Here is a 17,539-nt window from a genome sequence, read left to right as displayed (position 1 = left end):
CTAGGAGGATTTTGAAATATTACTCTAGTCCTTCCCTCTGCCGCAGGAGAGGTACTCGTGCCACACCCCTCTGCGGGAAATAAAGAGCTACAGTCAAACAACTTCAGACCTAGGAGGGGCTTGTGGTTGGCCCAGGGGGTGGGGCCTCAGCCTTGGGCTGAATCTGGGGCTCTTAAGGGAAAGAAGAAATCTACAGAGAATGGTTGAATTTGTCATTCAGACTTGATTTTTTGGTGAATTCTCTTGCACTTCAAAAATTATAAAATTTTGGAGAAAGTAGTAGGAGATGAAAAATTTGCTTTCAGAAAAATGAGGAATGGCAGAGTTTGATGTAGAATCTGCAATTTTTCAACTCTAAAAGAGTCCTCAACAAGGGGTGCAGTGGGGGAAGTTAGCAGATTGATCTAGGATCATGTCTTGGGCTCTGGCCGGGGAATCTGTTCTAGCTGGGTCTAGAGTGGCCTTCCCTTGAGAAGCAGAAGACTGAGGATGCCCACACAGGTTTGCACCATGGTGACCCTCCTGGGGAGTCAGTGATGGTATGGCAAGTGAGAAAGCAGCTGGTCCCAGTGGTGGGCCTTGGGAGTGTGCGCTTTGTGGCCAGAAAGAAGCGACTCACACAGGTCTCCAAAGCTGGTCTGGTGGGCTGTTGCCGTTTTACTGTCAGTACCAAAGCAGACATCTGCTCAAAAATAGAAAGGGAACATCAAAGTGCTTTTAATAAAGCAAACAACACTTTCCAGCATATTCAAGGCCCAGCCCAGAGGGGAGAGCTAGTCTACTTGTGTGGCTATGCCTAGTATGGGAGATCACGCTTCAGGGAACAGGACAGCCCCTTGCAGCAGGAAAATTTTCAGCTACTTAATAGAAGGGAGGTTTGAGGGCTAAACCATTATATGGACAAATGACTGCCTGTTTTGCTTTTCGATTAATGAAGGCTTACTCTGGGTCTTAACAGGACTCTTCCTGAGGACCTGTTCAAGCAGCCTGGGATGATGACCTAATGGGAGAGAGATTACAGAGGCTTCTTTGGATTAGCGCATTGCTGTTTTATATGGATTTAGAAGCCAACATTCAGGGCAACTCAATTCCTCCATGCCTTTTTCACAGTGCATCTATTCTACTCTTTTCCCAACGGTCACAAAACACAGGGCCCTGAACCTGGAAGCCCAAAATCCACTTGACTCTATAAAAAGATACTAGCATTTCTTTGGGTTGTCTTCTAAAGGAAATACTAGGTGTGTGTCACAGATCCAAGAAGGCATATTGTCTGGCCAAATTCTCCATGCGGCCATGGTTACACAGAACCCCCTGGACAGAGTCCTTGATCCTTGTCTTCCTCTCAGTTGACCATCCACACATGCCTATAACAGCAACTACCTTCTGAATGGTAATCTTAGAGATACTTATTGTCAGCATTGAGGCGTCCCATCAGTTGTGTCCAGTTAGCAGCTTCATGAGCTGACAATTCAGATTAAACAAAAACCAAACTGTCCTTTTTCAGATTGCTTTCCACTGTTCTTTTTCCTCTAAGTCATTAATTTTCCAACCAAAAAGTGTGTTGATCAGCCTATTCCTCTGTTGTCAAATCCTGCTCCTTTTCCCAATCGGAACTCTCCCTGGGTTGTCAGTACATCCCTGTTTGCTGACTTCCCAATGCAGACAGTGTGTCCACAGCCATGTGGAACATTGAGTTCTACTCAAGTCTTGAGGCCTCTACTCCAGATGGCTCTCTGTTGCCCTCAGCCCCCTGTTGCCATCAGCCCCCTGTTCTCCCTTGCAGGGCCCCCACTCATCCGTGAGCCCTCTCAGAGTTCAGTATACATAGAGGGTCTTAGGCTTTAGTGCTTCTGGGTATTAGAGGCTACAGCTTTTTCAGGGCTTTCCTGGCTCCTTGGTTGTTAGACCATCCTTGCTCCAATCCAAATGGCTCAGGCTCTCGGAACACTTTTCTAACAAGAGAAGAAATAACACATTTCCTTGTTCAAAGAGTTTCCGGATCAGCTGGGCAAGATGCAGCACAGAAAGGGCACCAGCTTTGGCAGTCCTGGGTTCAGGTCTTGACTTTGCTGTCACTGTACATGCCCTCCCTCTGGTTAATCAATTCGAATCTTCACTTCCTGAAGTGACAGTGTGGGGAGTGCTATCTCCCTCACCAGGCTAACATGATGAGAATGATCATCCATTGACCGGGACAGTGTTGACACCTGCTCTCCACCTGTTCCAGCCACATCCTGACTTTCCTGTTTTTTGTTTTTTTTTTTTTTAATAGAGGCATGTTTTATTTATTTATTTGTTTGTTTGTTTTGTTTATACATGCACTGGGTACAGTCAGAAGCGCGGGAGGGTGAGAGAATTCACCAGAGCCAGAGCGGGGAGCAGAGCAGGCAGGACCGAAGTACACTGCTGAGGGGAGCAGCGGGCGGCCATGTGGGACCCTCCTCCAGTGGCCGGGGAGCAGCCGGGGATAGAACCGGTGCTGCAGAGGCTGCGGGCAGCTTCGCAACCCAGTGCTCAACCGCTGCGCCACCGGGGAGGCCCCAGCTTTGGGAATTTTAAACAAAAAGTAGTTTGCATCTCCATAGTTAGGGTTCTGAAGCCCAACCTTCTGCTGATGCAAACTACCACAGGGCCCTCTCCGGCTGTCACAGCAGGGACTGAAATGATGAACTATGGCCAGCCAGAAGTGAGACTGGCTAGGAGACCTACAGGAGGCTGAAACCTATCCAGGCAGGCAGTGATAAGGTAACCAGGTCTGGGAAGGAGACTGTCGTCTAGTCTCCAGCAGGATTTGGAACTGAGAGAACTGAACTGAAAGAGTTGGAAGTTTTCAGCATTTACATGGCAGATGTAGTCACTAATTGGAGTTCCATAGGCAAGGTATTAAGACACCATCTTAATATCAAGAATCAAGTCCACAGGTGTCTCACAGATGCTATTTTTGGTGACTGACCAAGTATGTTTAAGTTACAAAGTTGGTTTCTACTATCCCTCTAAACTTTACATTGATGGTTCTTTAACAGTGGTCCTTTATACCAGTTTAAAGATAGTAGACATTTTCCTTGGTAAGAGCAGGGAGGGAAAGCAAAGTCCTTGGGAATGACAGTGTCTGTAATACAGGTACCTGATCATTCTGAGGAGACTTCTGCTCTTAAAGTAGATAAAAACTGTAACATGATTATCAAAACAGGAATTTATTAACACTTAAGGATGCCTAAGGATTGGTGTTATGTACAAATCGTAGATGGTTTTTGATACCACTTACATTTTTTAAACATTCACCATATAACCTGAAGTGACACACTTCAGATAACCAGGATGACCAGTCCAAGAGACCATGGTTCCAGTTACTTGGGTATCAACTATCATCGGGCCACACCAGTTTCCACTGCAATGAAATAACATATGGGCTGAGCACTTCTAATTCGATATTTAATGCATCTAAAAAAGGAAGTTGAGTGCTGGATGTGATTAAATTAGAAGCACTTTATGAATAAGGCTATGCAGGACGCAGCATTGTCTAATTTAAGCCCTACATACAACAGTAAAAATTAAAATGCATAATTCAGTTTGCAGTAAAATAGTTTCAGTCCCCACCTCCACCATTTCTTGGGTGAAATTTTTTCAAGAACCCAGACTATCATAAAGACAGTAGAACACAAGTGTGATAAACACGATTATGATTAATAGCTCAGTTTATTAGCTGTTATAATAAAGCAAAACTTTATAGTGAAAATAATATACAATAAATCACTGTTTAAAAGCTTTTTAATAAAATGCTTACAAAATGTCAGACATGAGTGAAAACATCCTTAACAATGATAATACAACCAATAAGCTTCCTGCTAGTAAAGCTCAACACAGCACAGACAAGCTGTTAAAAGCCAGGTTAGCTTCTTAACAAGATACCATAGTGACCACACTTTTTGAGAAATTGTGTCAGAGTGGCGTCTAAACATCACTGTTCTTGGTTTGATAATGAAAAATTCCTTTGGTTATAATGACATTTACTCCAGTACCATCTTCCCTTTTTGGGGCCTCTTCATTCTCGAGTAAGGACTTAATGTGTCATCCATCACAAAATCATACAGTACTCTTATCCAGGAATTGTAGTGGGGGAGGTTGTCATAGTACTCAGCTGCTATTTTCCTCACCTAGAAAGGAAATACACACCAAAATGAATAATGGGTATTAACTGAGTCCTATTAAAGATGACAGATAAATGTTTGACACAAACACAGAAAGGAAATCATTGAGACTTTTCTCCTTACTCCCTCTCAAAATGAAACAAAACTCAAACTCAGCAGCATTGGGAATTTTATTTTATTATTATTTTTTTTTATAAATGTATTTTTTTTTTAATTTTTTTTTTTAAAGAGGCACGTATTTTATTTATTTATTTGTTTGTTTGTTTGTTTATACAAGCACTGGGTACAGTCAGAAACGCGGGAGGGTGAGAGAATTCACCAGAGCCAGAGCGGGGAGCAGAGCAGGCAGAAGAACTGAAGTACACTGCTGAGGGGAGCAGCGGGCGGCAGGAGAGGTCTGCACACCATGTGGGACCCTCCTCCGGTGGCTGGGGAGCAGCCGGGGATCGAACCTGCGCCACAGAGGCTGCGGGCAGCTTCGCAACCCAGTGCTCAACCGCTGCGCCACCGGGGAGGCCCCAGCTTTGGGAATTTTAAACAAAAAGTAGTTTGCATCTCCATAGTTAAATATACTTGACTTATTTGTAAAATCTGTCACTTGGGATTTTAACAACATATACGTGCAAAACCATCAGATTTATATATTTAAGGTACCTATGCAGGGTTAGTACTGTAGGATATAAAGCTAACATTAACTCCCATGGTTAATGAACCTGGGGATACTAGCATGAAGTATGCAATTCTGCCATCTCAAGTTGAAAATGTCTTTAAAAATGACTACTGCCGAGCTAATTAAAAAGCAAGAATAGGGCTCCCCGGTGGCACAAGGGGTTAAGTCGCAGCACTATGAAGCTATCACTAGCCACTGCACCATTGCAGCGTGAATTTGATCCCCAGCTAGAGAGCTACCCACATGGCACAGCAGACTTCTCCTGTCTCGCCTGCTGCTCCCCTCAGCAGTGTATTTAATTTAAGTAGCTCCGACTGTTCTGCTCCCCACTCTGTCTCTGGTGAATCCCCTCACCCACCCCACACCTCTGGCCTGAACCCTAGCTCTTGTATGCATAAATAAATAAATCTTTTTTAAAAAAGCAAGACTAATTAGTTATGAGTAGTTAACAGTTCTGCCATTTCACCAAAATGCATAATATCTACTCTACTAGAGCCCAAAGGAAAGCAAACAAGCAGAATCCAAATGGTGAAGAGTTAACAAGAAAAAGAAAAGAAAATTAAAGTTTAATTTGGGAAATGTAATGATAGTTTCTGCTTGTGAAGAAGCAGATTAAGGGCCTCCCCTTTGGCGCAGCGGTTGAGCTCTGGGTTGCGAAGCTGCCCGCAGCCTCTGCAGCGCCAGTTAAATCTCCGGCTGCTCCCCGGCCACCGGAGGAGGGTCCCGCATGGCGCGTAGACCTTTCCTGCCGCCTGCTGCTCCCCTCAGCAGTGTACTTCGGTCCTTCTGCCTGCTCTGCTCCCCGCTCTGGCTCTGGTGAATTCGCTCACCCTCCCGCGCTTCTGACTCTACTCAGTGCTTGTATAAACAAGCAAAACAAACAAATAAATAAATTAAAAAAAAAAAACCCTCAGTATTGTAATTTCTCCAAGAACAAAAAAAAAAAAAAAAAAAGCAGATTAAACCTATCCACACTGAATTTATGCCTGCCAGTAGCAATCAGTGAATTGTAACAGCTAGAGTAAAAAAACACCATCTTAATAACAGACATTTGTTAAGGGCTAGACAGTCCTGGATATACATCACAGAAAAAGCAGGGAGGGGAGACTAGAGAACATTGAGGATGTCTGCTAGTTTAGCTTAGGAGCAAGACAGCATTAAACGAAATTAGAAATGAATCATGGGCCTTAAGTCAATGTTTGAACTGAACTAAATTTTCTGCACAGGAGCTAAGCAAGAAAATTAAAAGTCAAAGAATACGGTTTATGTTTGAAATGTTACTGTTGGGCCTCCCCAGTGGCGCAGAGGTTGAGCGTTGGGTTGCAAAGCTGGCCGCAGCCTCTGTAGCACCGGTTCCACCCCCGGCCACCAGCGAGGGTCCCACATGGCGTGCAGACCTCTCCTGCGACGCCCGCTGCTCCCCTCAGCAGTGTACTTCGGTCCTTCTTCCTGTTCTGCTCCCCGCTCTGGTGAATCCTCTCACCCCTCCCGCGCTTCTGACTATACCCAGTGCTTGTATAAATAAATAAATAAATCTTAAAAAAAAAAAAAATGCATTAAAAAAAAAAAAGAAATGTTTCTGTTGTTCAAAAGCAGACCAGGGCCTCCCCGGTGGCGCAGCGGTTGAGCGCTGGGTTGTGAAGCTGCCTGTAAGCCTCTGCAGCACCGGTTCTATCCCCAGCCTCCAGGCGAGGGTCCCACATGGCGCACAAACCTCTCCTGCTGCCCACTGCTCCCCTCAGCAGTGTACTTCGTCAGTCTGCCTGCTCTCTGCTCTCCCCCTGGCTCTGGTGAATTCTCTCACCCTCCCGCTCTTCTGACTGTACCCAGTACTTGTATGTATGTATGCATGTATAAATAAATAAAACTTAAAAAAAAAAAAAAAAAAAGCAGACCAGCTTTCCTCTGTAAACTATAACCTTAAACAAATGAAACTTCACTTCCCTAGTCAGGGAAGAGGCCACACACTATTCAGAAGGGCACCTGGGCAGAACCACACATGTAGATGCACTACATCCCATTACAACAGTTGCAAAGTATCTTTGGACAATAGTGTGGTATTTTTGCCCAGACATTTAAAAAAATGTACAACCTACAAGAAAGATGAAAGAGTAGTGAGATGAACACAGAGGTGCCCTCTGCACAGGCCCACCACCTATTAACACTATGCCAGTCACCTCCTCTCCTACTCAACATACACGGTACATACTCTGCTTTCTTTGATGAACCTTTTCAGAGTAAGCTGCACACAATATGTGACAACCTGCCCTAGTGCTTCACCCCTGAATATTTAATGTGTACCTCCCGGTACAATGACATTCTCCCATAAAACCCTAACACCTGTATAGGTCTCATTGCACCCCCAAAGTAAATATTGACACAATATTATCCAGATGCAGTTTTCCCAGTGACCCAATGTCCTTTCTAAATTTTCCTTTCCTCAGTTTGAAAGCCAATTGGTAATCAAATATTATACTGAGGTGTCATGGCACTTGTTAGTTTTTAAACAGCCAACATTTAAAAAACTTAAGAAACCTATAAAAGTGGGTGGACATGACAGCATCAAATAACTGGCTATGGTTTCTTATACATTAGCTTAAAAAAAATAAGAAAAATAAATATTACATTTCATACAGATTACATTTTTAGAATTCTGGCAATATTTTTTGATAATGGAACTCAAAAGCTACCCATTTTGAAAATGGGAAGTTTAGTAAGAGATTTCACCAGAAAGACAATTAAAGTTAGGAAAAGTGGTCATTTTGGAGAGGATGAAAGGATGAAGGTCAAATGTCTTCTTTACTCCACAAACAATGCTCCAAAAGTCTACTGCATAGAGAAACCTAAGTTTCCTGCTGTGGGAAGTTTGGAGTACTGGAAATTGATGTGTATTTATTCTGCAGATGAGTTATGTAGGACATCTGTATTCACAACAAACCAACATATAAATCTAACACATAAATCTTGGGTGAGTCTATTTAGTTTAATAGTGATGAAGGTTATGTGAACTTCTGCTTGCCTCACAGAGGAATTTCATTTTCCCTTTGAATTACAAGTTAGCAGATTTTGCAGCTCTGCCAATACTTCTTCTATTTTTTTAAACAAAAAGATTTATAGGGCCTCCCCGGTGGCGCAGCGGTTGAGCGCTGGGTTGCGAAGCTGCCCGCAGCCTCTGCAGCGCCGGTTCGATCCCCGGCTGCTCCCTGGCCACCGGAGGAGTGTCCCACATGGTGCGCAGACCTCTCCTGCCGCCCGCTGCTCCCCTCAGCAGTGTACTTCGGTCCTTCTGCCTGCTCTGTTCCCTGCTCTGGCTCTGGTGAATTCTCTCACCCTCCCGCGCTTCTGACTGTACCCAGTGCTTGTATAAATAAATAAATAAATCTTAAAAAAAAAAGAAAAAAAAAAAAAGAAAAAAAAAAGATTTATATATTTATGAATACAAGAACTGGGGTACAGGCCAGAGGTGTATGGGGTGAGAGGATTCACCAGAGACACAGTGGGGAACAGAATGACTGATATACACTGTTGAGGGGAGCAGCGGGTGAATCAGGAGAGGTCTGCTGCGCCATGTGGGTATCTCACTGCCAGGGGATCAAACTTGTGCTGCAGTGGCTGTGGACAGCTTCATAGGATAGCTTCACAGGTTGTGTCTTAACCCTCTGTGCCACCAGGGAGGCCCACTGTCAATACTTCTAAACCTTAAGTGTTACCACTATTCTGAGCATCCAAGAGAGAGCAGTCTGTAAAATAAGGCTGGCAGACTCAATTTATACTCTTGTGGTTTTCTTTGATGATAGACAAAATAAACAAGGTATCTTTTAAAATGAGCAAGTCAGGACTATTTGATCATATAAGCATAAGCAATGAGAAGCTTTACATCTTTACTTACCAGTGGAAGACTTTTTCCAGGAATGTTAGGGAAGTCATGGTGTTCGTTATGGTAACCCACATTGAAGGTAAGTAAATTCAAAGGCCCATAATATGAGTAAGTTTCATATCCCTTTAAGAACATGTAATGTTCAGCTATAAAATGTCCAGAAATCGGGTGCAAACCTAGACCAAGTAAGGATGCTGACAACATGTATACTAAGGATTTAATCCCCCAGACATAATAAACTATAATGTCAAAAGTGATCTGGATCACAGTATTGATAATTTCCAGGTTAGAAATTGGCTTGGGGTTGATGAACAGAGGTCGAAAAGCGTAAAAAAGAGGCTGAAGAATAACCCACATAAACTTTCTGAAAGTGGTACAGAAGAACCAGCCTTCAAAATCAGTTGGAATATCCACATCAATGCCATCACTACCAAGGTATCGATGATGGTCCATGTGATATCTCTTAAAGGAAATTGAATATGGAACACCAATAGGAAGATTAGCAAATATTCCAAACCAACGATTCCACATAGCTTTGCAGTGGCCAAAGGCACTATTGTGGGAAACTTCATGGATAGCCAGAGTCATGGAGTGGTTAATGCAGCTGCCAAAGGCATATGCCCAAAATATGACCCATTTCCAGTCCAAGTCTTTTACTAAATAAAAGGCAACCAACTGGGTAAGAACCATCATAATTATAATCCATATCAAGTTGGGATCAGGTTTCATCAAGGATTTTATCTCTGGATACTTTGCTGTAAAGAAAAAACAAATAAAAAAATCAAGAACTGAGAAAAATACATAATGCCACAATTATAATTAAACCAAATTTATAATAACACCAAGTAAATGAAAATATTCACAGTAATTTTTAAAAACTTCCCAAATCAGTATACACTGTATTAGAGACTTTAATGAATATTATATATCATAGGGAAAGAGTAGTATATTCTAACAGTAAATTTACTAAATATCATGTTACAACAAATTGAGAATTTATGCAGGAAAAATAAAACATTACACAAAAATACAAAGGATTAAAGCTTTTATGTTATCCAATTCCCTTTTCACCCCTAACAATTCCTTGCATATTAAATGAACAGGTGCTACAAAGTCATGATCATTGTCTAGTAAATCCATTCTATGTATCTGACAAAATATATTATATTTTTTCCTATATACATATTGTAATATACTACCATGTAGAATATATAACATATATGCAATATGTTTTATATATATATGGAGTTAAATATAATTATATACTTATATTTCACAATTTCCTTGCTACTAATGATTAAATCACTTCTAGTTGTCAGTCATAATTTTTAACCATTTCTCTATTATTAGACATTTAGATATCTAAAATTTTTGCCAGTATAGACTTTTCTAGTTATCTGGAAATAAGATAATTTCCAAAGTGTGCTATCAATTTACAATGTCACTTTTCCTATTGATTTATTAGAATTATACAGTGTGAATTTGTGAGAGTCCTGGTCAATCTCCATGAAAGTATCCAAGTATTATGAAAAAAGTCAGTAACAAAAGCTGCATTTTAGGAAAATGTCCCTAAGAGCAAATGCAGTCTCCTCTTAGTCTACCATCCCAGAGACTGAAAGTCAAATGTAACAAAAATCTTTAGTTTTTACAGGCCAATCTCTCTAATGAACACTGATGTAAAAATCCTCAATGAAATTTTAGCTATCAGAATCCAACAATGCATCCATAAGATAATTCACCACGACCAAGTAGAATTCATTCCAGGGACACAAGGATGGTTCAACATCTGAAAATCAATCAATGTCATCCAACACATCAACAAAAAGAAATAAAAAAAACATATGATAATATCAATAGATGCTGAGAAAGCTTTCGACAAAGTACAACACCCATTCATGATAAAAGCTGAAAGCATTTCCATTAAGATCTGGAACAAGACAAGGATGTCCACTCTCACCACTGCTTTTCTTTTTTTAAAAAGATTTTTTAAATTTATTTATACAAGCACTGGGTACAGTCAGAGGTACGGGAGGGTGAGAGAATTCACCAGAGCCAGAGCGGAGAGTAGAACAAAGAGAGTGACGAAGTACACTGCTGTGGGGAGCAGTGGGCGGCAGGAGAGGTCTGCACGCCATGTGGGACCCTCACTGGTGGCAGGGGAGCAGCTGGGGATAGAACCGGGCTGCAGAGGCTGCGGGTAGCTTCGCAACCCAGCGCTCAACTGCTGCGCCACTGGGGAGGCCCAAGCTTTTCAATATAATACTGGAAGTCCTAGCCAGAGCAATAAGACAAGAGAAAGACATACAAGGAATCCAAATAGGAAAAGAAGAAGTTAAACTATCACTATTTGCAGATGATATGATAATATACATAGAGAACCCCAAAAACTCCACAGAAAAAATAATTCAACTAATCAATCTGTTTAGTAAAGTGGCAGGATACAAAATCAACACACAAAAATCAGTAGCCTTCCTACACACAAAAAATAAATCTGAAGAAGAAATTAAAAAAACCATCCCTTTTATTATTGAAACAAAAAAAAAAATCAAATACTTGGGAATAACTCTAACAAAAGAGGTAAAGGACCTATGCAAAGAAAACTATAAAACACTGTTAAAATAAATAGAAGACACAAAGAAATGGAAAGAAATCCCCTGCTCAGGGATCGGAAGAATTAACATTATTAAAATGGCCATCCTACCAAAAGCAATATACAGATTCAATGCTATTCCAATAAAAATTTCAATGACATTCTTCAAAGAAATAGAAAAATTATTGATGAAATTCATATGGAATCACCAAAAACCCCAAACAGCCAAAGCTCTTCTGAAAAAAAAAAAAAAAAAAAAAAAAAAAGAGAAGGGAATGGAGGCATCACACTCCCAGACTTTAAACTATACTACAAAGCCATAACCATCAAAACCGCATGGTATTGGAACAAGAACAGACACACAGACCAATGGAACCGAATAGAAAATCCAGAAATAAACCAACAGATTTATGGTCAACTAATCTTTGATAAAGGAGCAAAGAATATGCACTGGAGCAAAGAAAATTTGTTCAATAAATGGTGCTGGGAAAACTAGGTCACTACATGCAAAAGAATGAAACTTGACTACTACCCCACCCCATGCACAAAAAACAACTCAAAATGGATTAAAGAACTAGACATAAGACCTGAAACCATAAAATACATAGAAGGAAATATAGGCGAAACACTACATGACATGCATCTCAAAGACATCTTTACAGACACATCACCCAAAGCAGTGATAGTGAAGGCAAAGATAAACAGCTGGGACTACATCAAATTAAAGAGCTTCTGCACAGCAGAAGAGACAATAACCAAAACAAAGAAAAACCCCACCGACTGGGAGAACATTTTTGCACACAACATTAACGATAAAGGACTGACCACAAAAATCTACAAAGAGCTGATGAGACTCAACAAAAACAAAGAAAATAATCCAGTCCAGGGCCTCCCTGGTGGCGCAGCGGTTGAACGTTGGGTTGCGAAGCTGCCCGCAGCCTCTGCGGCGCCGGTTCGATCCCCAGCTGCTCCCCGGCCACCGGAGGAGGGTCCCACATGGCGCACAGACCTCTCCTGCCGCCCGATGCTCCCCTCAGCAGTGTGCTTCGGTCCTTCTGCCTGCTCTGCTCCTCGCTCCGGCTCTGGTGAATTCTCTCGCCCTCCCATGCTTCTGACTGTACCCAGTGCATGTATAAACAAAACAAAACAAACAAAACAAAACAAACAAACAAACAAATAAAACATGCCTCTATAAAAAAATAAAAAATAAAGAAAATAATCCAGTCCAAAAATGGGCAGAAGAGCTAAAAAGAAACTTCTCCAAAGAGGAAATGCAAATGGCCAACAGGCATATGAAAAAATGTTCAACATCACTTGTAATCAGGGAAATGCAAATCAAAACAACAGTGAGATACCATCTCACACCAGTGAGAATGGCACATATTAAAAAAACTAGCAACAACAAATGTTGGCGAGGTTGTGGAGAAAAAGGAACTCTCCTGCACTGCTGGTGGGAGGGCAAACTGGTCCAGCCACTATGGAGAGCTGTGTGGAGATTTCTTGACCTACTAAACATAGAGCTTCCATATGATCCAGCAATTCCACTCCTAGGTATTTACCCAAAGGACACAGAAACAGTAATTCCAAAGGGCACCTGCACCCCTATGTTTATAGCAGCACTGTTTACAATAGCTAAGCTATGGAAGCAACCCAAATGCCCAAAAATAGATGACTGGATCAAGAAGATGTGGTACATATACACCATGGAATATTACTCAGCAATCAAAAGATAAATACATGCAGTTTGCAGCAACATGGATGGAGCTAGAAGGAATCATGCTCAGCAAAGTAAGTCAGAAAGAAAAAGAAAAATACCGGATGGTCTCACTTATAGCAGTAATTTAGAAAACCTAAATAAGAGACCAGGAAAAAGACTAATCAATACAAAGTAAAAATCAAAATCAACAAGCAACTATAAACCAGAGACACACTATGGGGGCTGGGGGGCGGTGGGGGGGAGTGGGGGTGGAGGGAGGGAGGAGTGGGGAAAGGAAGGACTAGGGTCAAAATAAGGGGGGGTGCAATTGTATGGGGAATATAACCAAAATGAAAATGCATACATTGTGCAAAGATGAAAAAAGATGTAAGAATTATATAAAATAAAATATTTAAATAAAAAAAATCTTTAGTTTTATGTGCTATTAAGTATGTTTGACCCAGGACCACAAAGGAATAACCTTTTTCTTAGGACATTGAAAATGTTTTTGAAGATAAAATAGGGAAAAGAGGAGCAGTATTTTCTTTAATTGTGAAATGAAGAATTCAATACAACCTTAATATGCAAGACAGGAAGCTATTTAAGAAATAAGTAGTGTTAGCTGAAGGTAAGTAATTCTCCTAGTTTCTTTCCCTTCTACTTTTCTATTCCTTAAAATCTACTCTTTTGTTGGTGTTAGTTTATCAAATGTTAGTAATTTTTATAGGCAACAGACCACAAAGAGTAATCCTACAGGCCCGGAAATTAGTCTATAATAGAATAACAACCCTTCAGTTTCTTGGTTAAGCAATAATTCTTTGTATTAATATGAGTTATTTCAGTTTAGACAAAGCTCCAGCATTTTTACCTTATAGAAAACCTGATTAAACTAATATATTTAACAAAGGATAGGCAATAATCTACATTTTGTTGGTACTCTTAAGATCTTGAAACCTATGCAAAGTTCTCTCAGACAAATCAACTTGCTCCAAGCAAAATTTTGTACTAAATTTCTGCAAAACTGTAATAATACATAAAAACCAATAATATAAGGTGTTAATATAATTAAGTGGTGAAAGACAGTCCTATGAATTGTGAACACATTCAAAAAGTTCTGGGATCACCTCCTCCCCGACACACACCCACACACCCACACGTGTACCTTAGCCAGGCAAGAATTTGAAATAAGAACAGGTTCTGTCTTGTTCTAAGATGTAGCCTATGCAAAAATCTGCTGCCTGAGGGTAATCCAGCCTTTCAACCCCACTAACCAAGGGCCTGATAAAGAAGATTTAAACAATGGGTACCCAGCCTTTAGTCTCCACAGAGCATTCTTTAGAAATCAGACAGATGATTAAGTCCCAGGTTTTGCCCTCTGCTGCCAATAGATAGGCATCAGCAAATCTTTAAGATAATGTAGGAATTGGAAGATCTAAGCCTATAGATGAAAACCAGAAGCCCCACCCATTGCTTGTCAAGAATAATTACATTTTTTGAGGTCAATAAATTAGCCTCTTATCTAAATAAACTAAACTCCAAGTTGTGATTGTTGAAAGTTCTCAAAGAGTAAGACTTTCTTGGGAGTGCTTCTTGGGTTCGAATCCTCACTGTGATTATCTAAGAAACTCTTTGTCTATTATTGAGGCTTTCATTTCAGTTAACACAGCATATTGTGCTGGAAGCAGATACCCACATGATAAAGAATGAAGTAGATCTCTTCTTTATTCCATACACAAAAAAATTAACTTGAAATGGATCATGGACATAAATACTACAAATCTATTAAAAACTTACAAAGAGGGCCTCTCCGGTGGTGCAGTGGTTGAGCGCCGCGTTGCGAAGCTGCCTGCAGCCTCTGCAGGGCCAGTTCAACCCCCGGCTGCTCCCTGGCCACTGGAGGAGGGTCCCACATGGCGCACAGACCTCTCCTGCCACCCGCTGCTCCCCTCAGCAGTGTACTTCAGTCCTTCTGCCTGCTCTGCTCCCCGCTCTGGCTCTGGTGAATTCTCTCACCCTCCTGCGCTTCTGACTATACCCAGTGCTTGTATAAATAAATAAATAAATCTTAAAAAAAAAAAAAAAAAACTTATAAAGAAAACAGAATCAACTGTTTCCCAGTGCTTGTATAAATAAATAAATCTTAAAAAAAAAACTTATAAAGAAAACAGAATCAACTGTTTCTTAGATATTATATGAGAAGCACAAGTGACGGATAAATTGTACTGCATCACACACTTTTGTGTCCAAACGATACCAAGGAAGTGGACAACCCAAGGATGGAAGGAAACACTTGCAGATCATATGACTTATAAGTGACTTATGCCCAGATTAAATAAAGAACTCTTAAAAATAATCCAGTTTTAAAACAAGCAAGGAATCTAAATGGACATTTCTCCAAAGCAAATATTCAAATGGCCCATAAACTCGTAAAAGATGTTCACCAGTATTAGTCATTAGGAAAATGCAAACTGAAACCACAATAAGGTATTACTTCACAACCACTAGGATGACGATAATGAAAGAGACAGGCAATAACAAGGATGTGGGAAACTGGAGGCCGCATACACAGCTCACAAGACTCTGGGTGCATCTAAAGATGGTCTTGAAAAACTACTCCGAGGTAGCTACCCAAGAGAAATGAAAATACATACCCATCCATACTGTAACTTGCATATAAATGTTCACAGCATTATCCAAGTCTACCAACTGATACTTGGAGAAAGAAAATGCCGTATGGCCATAAATGTTAAGTGATTCAGGATGAGGAAGAATGACCTGCTAATACGTGCTACAACACGGATGAACTTTGAAACCCCTATATCAACTAGAGGAAATCACAGAGGACCAAGTACGATATGATTTATAAGAAATGTCCAGAATCGGCAAATCTACAGACACCCACAGTGGCTGCCTAGGCCTGAAGAGTGGGAGCAGAGGACACACGGGTTTGCGAAGCACGAGACCCGGAGCCTCGCCTGTCACCGGGAGCCACCTGAGCGCGGGCAAGCGAAGTGACTTCTCCCGTGAATAAGCGGCCTCGGGCAGCGGCGCGCGCCGCCCACTGTGGGGAGCCGAGCAAGGCCTGCTCAGCCCGGCGGAAGGGCCAGCGGCGAGCGGCGTAGGGCCGGCGGGCTCATCTTGGCAAGTGTCCCCCCGTTTCAGCCTTCCCATCCGCAGGCCTGGGATGGGCAAAAACACTCACGAACCCGGCCTTCTCGCGACGCAGCCGCGGTGGGAATCCAGGAGACAACGTGAAGGGCGCACAGAACTCGGGTCCTGGAGCGCCCCCGCCGGTCCCCCGGGCCCTCCGGGTCGGGAGCGCCCCCCCCCCCCCCCCCCGGCCAGGGCGGCCGGCCGGCGTCAGGGCCCCGCGCCCGGGCCACGCCCGGCCTCGCAGGCAGCAGCCCGGCTCCGCGGGCCCGCCGGGGAGGAGGGCGACGAAGCCACGGAGGGCGCCGCATCCCCGGGGGAGGCGCCGCCCCTCGGCGGCCTAGCGGGCCCGCTCCACGCGACGCCGGCCGCCCGCCCCGGGGACGCGCCTGCGCCTCTCGGCGGAAGGGCCCGGCCGGCACGAGGCCCCCGCCCGCGCCCGCGCCCGCCGCGCCGGGGCCGCCGCCCGCGCCTCGGCCCGCGCTGGCCGCCGCGGGGGCCCGGGCGCCGCGCGGGGGAGCGCGTCTGGGAGCCCCGGCGCGGGCCCGGCGAGGAAGGCGCGCCCCGCGGGCCCGCGCGCGCACATAACGGGGCGAGGGCCCGGCCTCACCCAAGATCTCCTGGCGCCGATCCGCGTGGGGCTGGTCGGTGTAGACCCACTCGAAGTCCTCCCGCGAGACGCGGCTCCCCATGGCTGCGACGGCGACCGGCCCGCTCCCGACACGGCTGCTCCGGCGGCGGCGCGGCGGCTCGGGCCCGGGTCGGCCTGGGCGGGCGGAGCGCCGGGGACGGGGCGTGGAGCGCTGGGCCCCGCCCCGCCCCGCCCCGCCCCGCCCCCGGCCGCCCGCAGCCCGACGGCTCCGGACCCGCGCGGGCGGGAGGCGGCCCTCGGCCGCGCGCGCTGCGGGCGACCCGGGACGCGGAGCCCTCCGGGGGCCGAGCTCCCGCCGTCCCTGCGCCCCGGCCTGGCTCGCCGCCCGCGCCGAGCTCGGGGGAAGGAGAAGATGCGAGGAGAGGCGTGGGGCGGCCGGGCTGCCGCTCTAACGCCTCGGAACCGGCAGAGCTCGTCACCGGGTTCTGTGGCGGTTTGTCAATGGCAGCTGGCCCGGGTTTAATTTTGAAAAGCAAATTACTCATTGAGCCAAGTTCTTTGTTTGCTTTTTGGCTGCTTCCTGGAAATAATACCGTAGGAAAAATACAGTGTGTGACAATTAAAAGCTAATTAAGCAAAAAGAAATCTCTGTCGTTGAGAGGGGGAATGGTCGGGAATTTGTTTTGCTCGAATTATTCTAGTGTGACTACAGAAGGAAAGCCCTGTCCTACATCTGTCACAGCAGTCATCAGAACCACAAGCTTGTAGCTGTGGTTTTGTTTCAAAATTAGTTACCACTTCTCCATAAAAAAGAAA

General features: G+C 43.8%; 1 protein-coding gene across 1 annotated transcript; it reads right to left on the bottom strand.

Annotated features, from left to right (window-relative positions):
* Window positions 1–3,192: 3,192 nt before the first annotated feature.
* On the bottom strand, window positions 3,193–16,891 carry DEGS1 (delta 4-desaturase, sphingolipid 1). Its single transcript, XM_037510170.2, has 3 exons — window positions 16,742–16,891; window positions 8,708–9,450; window positions 3,193–4,154 (listed from the first exon to the last, which is right to left on the bottom strand). Exons 1-3 carry the CDS (start codon window positions 16,821–16,823, stop codon window positions 4,008–4,010), a joined length of 972 nt encoding a protein of 323 aa, XP_037366067.1. The 5' UTR covers window positions 16,824–16,891; the 3' UTR covers window positions 3,193–4,007.
* Window positions 16,892–17,539: the final 648 nt, after the last annotated feature.

This window comes from Talpa occidentalis, unplaced genomic scaffold (assembly GCF_014898055.3).
Source record: "Talpa occidentalis isolate TD23 unplaced genomic scaffold, MPIMG_talOcc4v2.1 talOcc4.14, whole genome shotgun sequence".
Lineage (NCBI taxonomy): Eukaryota > Metazoa > Chordata > Mammalia > Eulipotyphla > Talpidae > Talpa > Talpa occidentalis.
The sequence above is the reverse complement of the archived record's forward strand: the minus strand, read 5'-3'. Positions and strand labels throughout refer to the sequence as shown.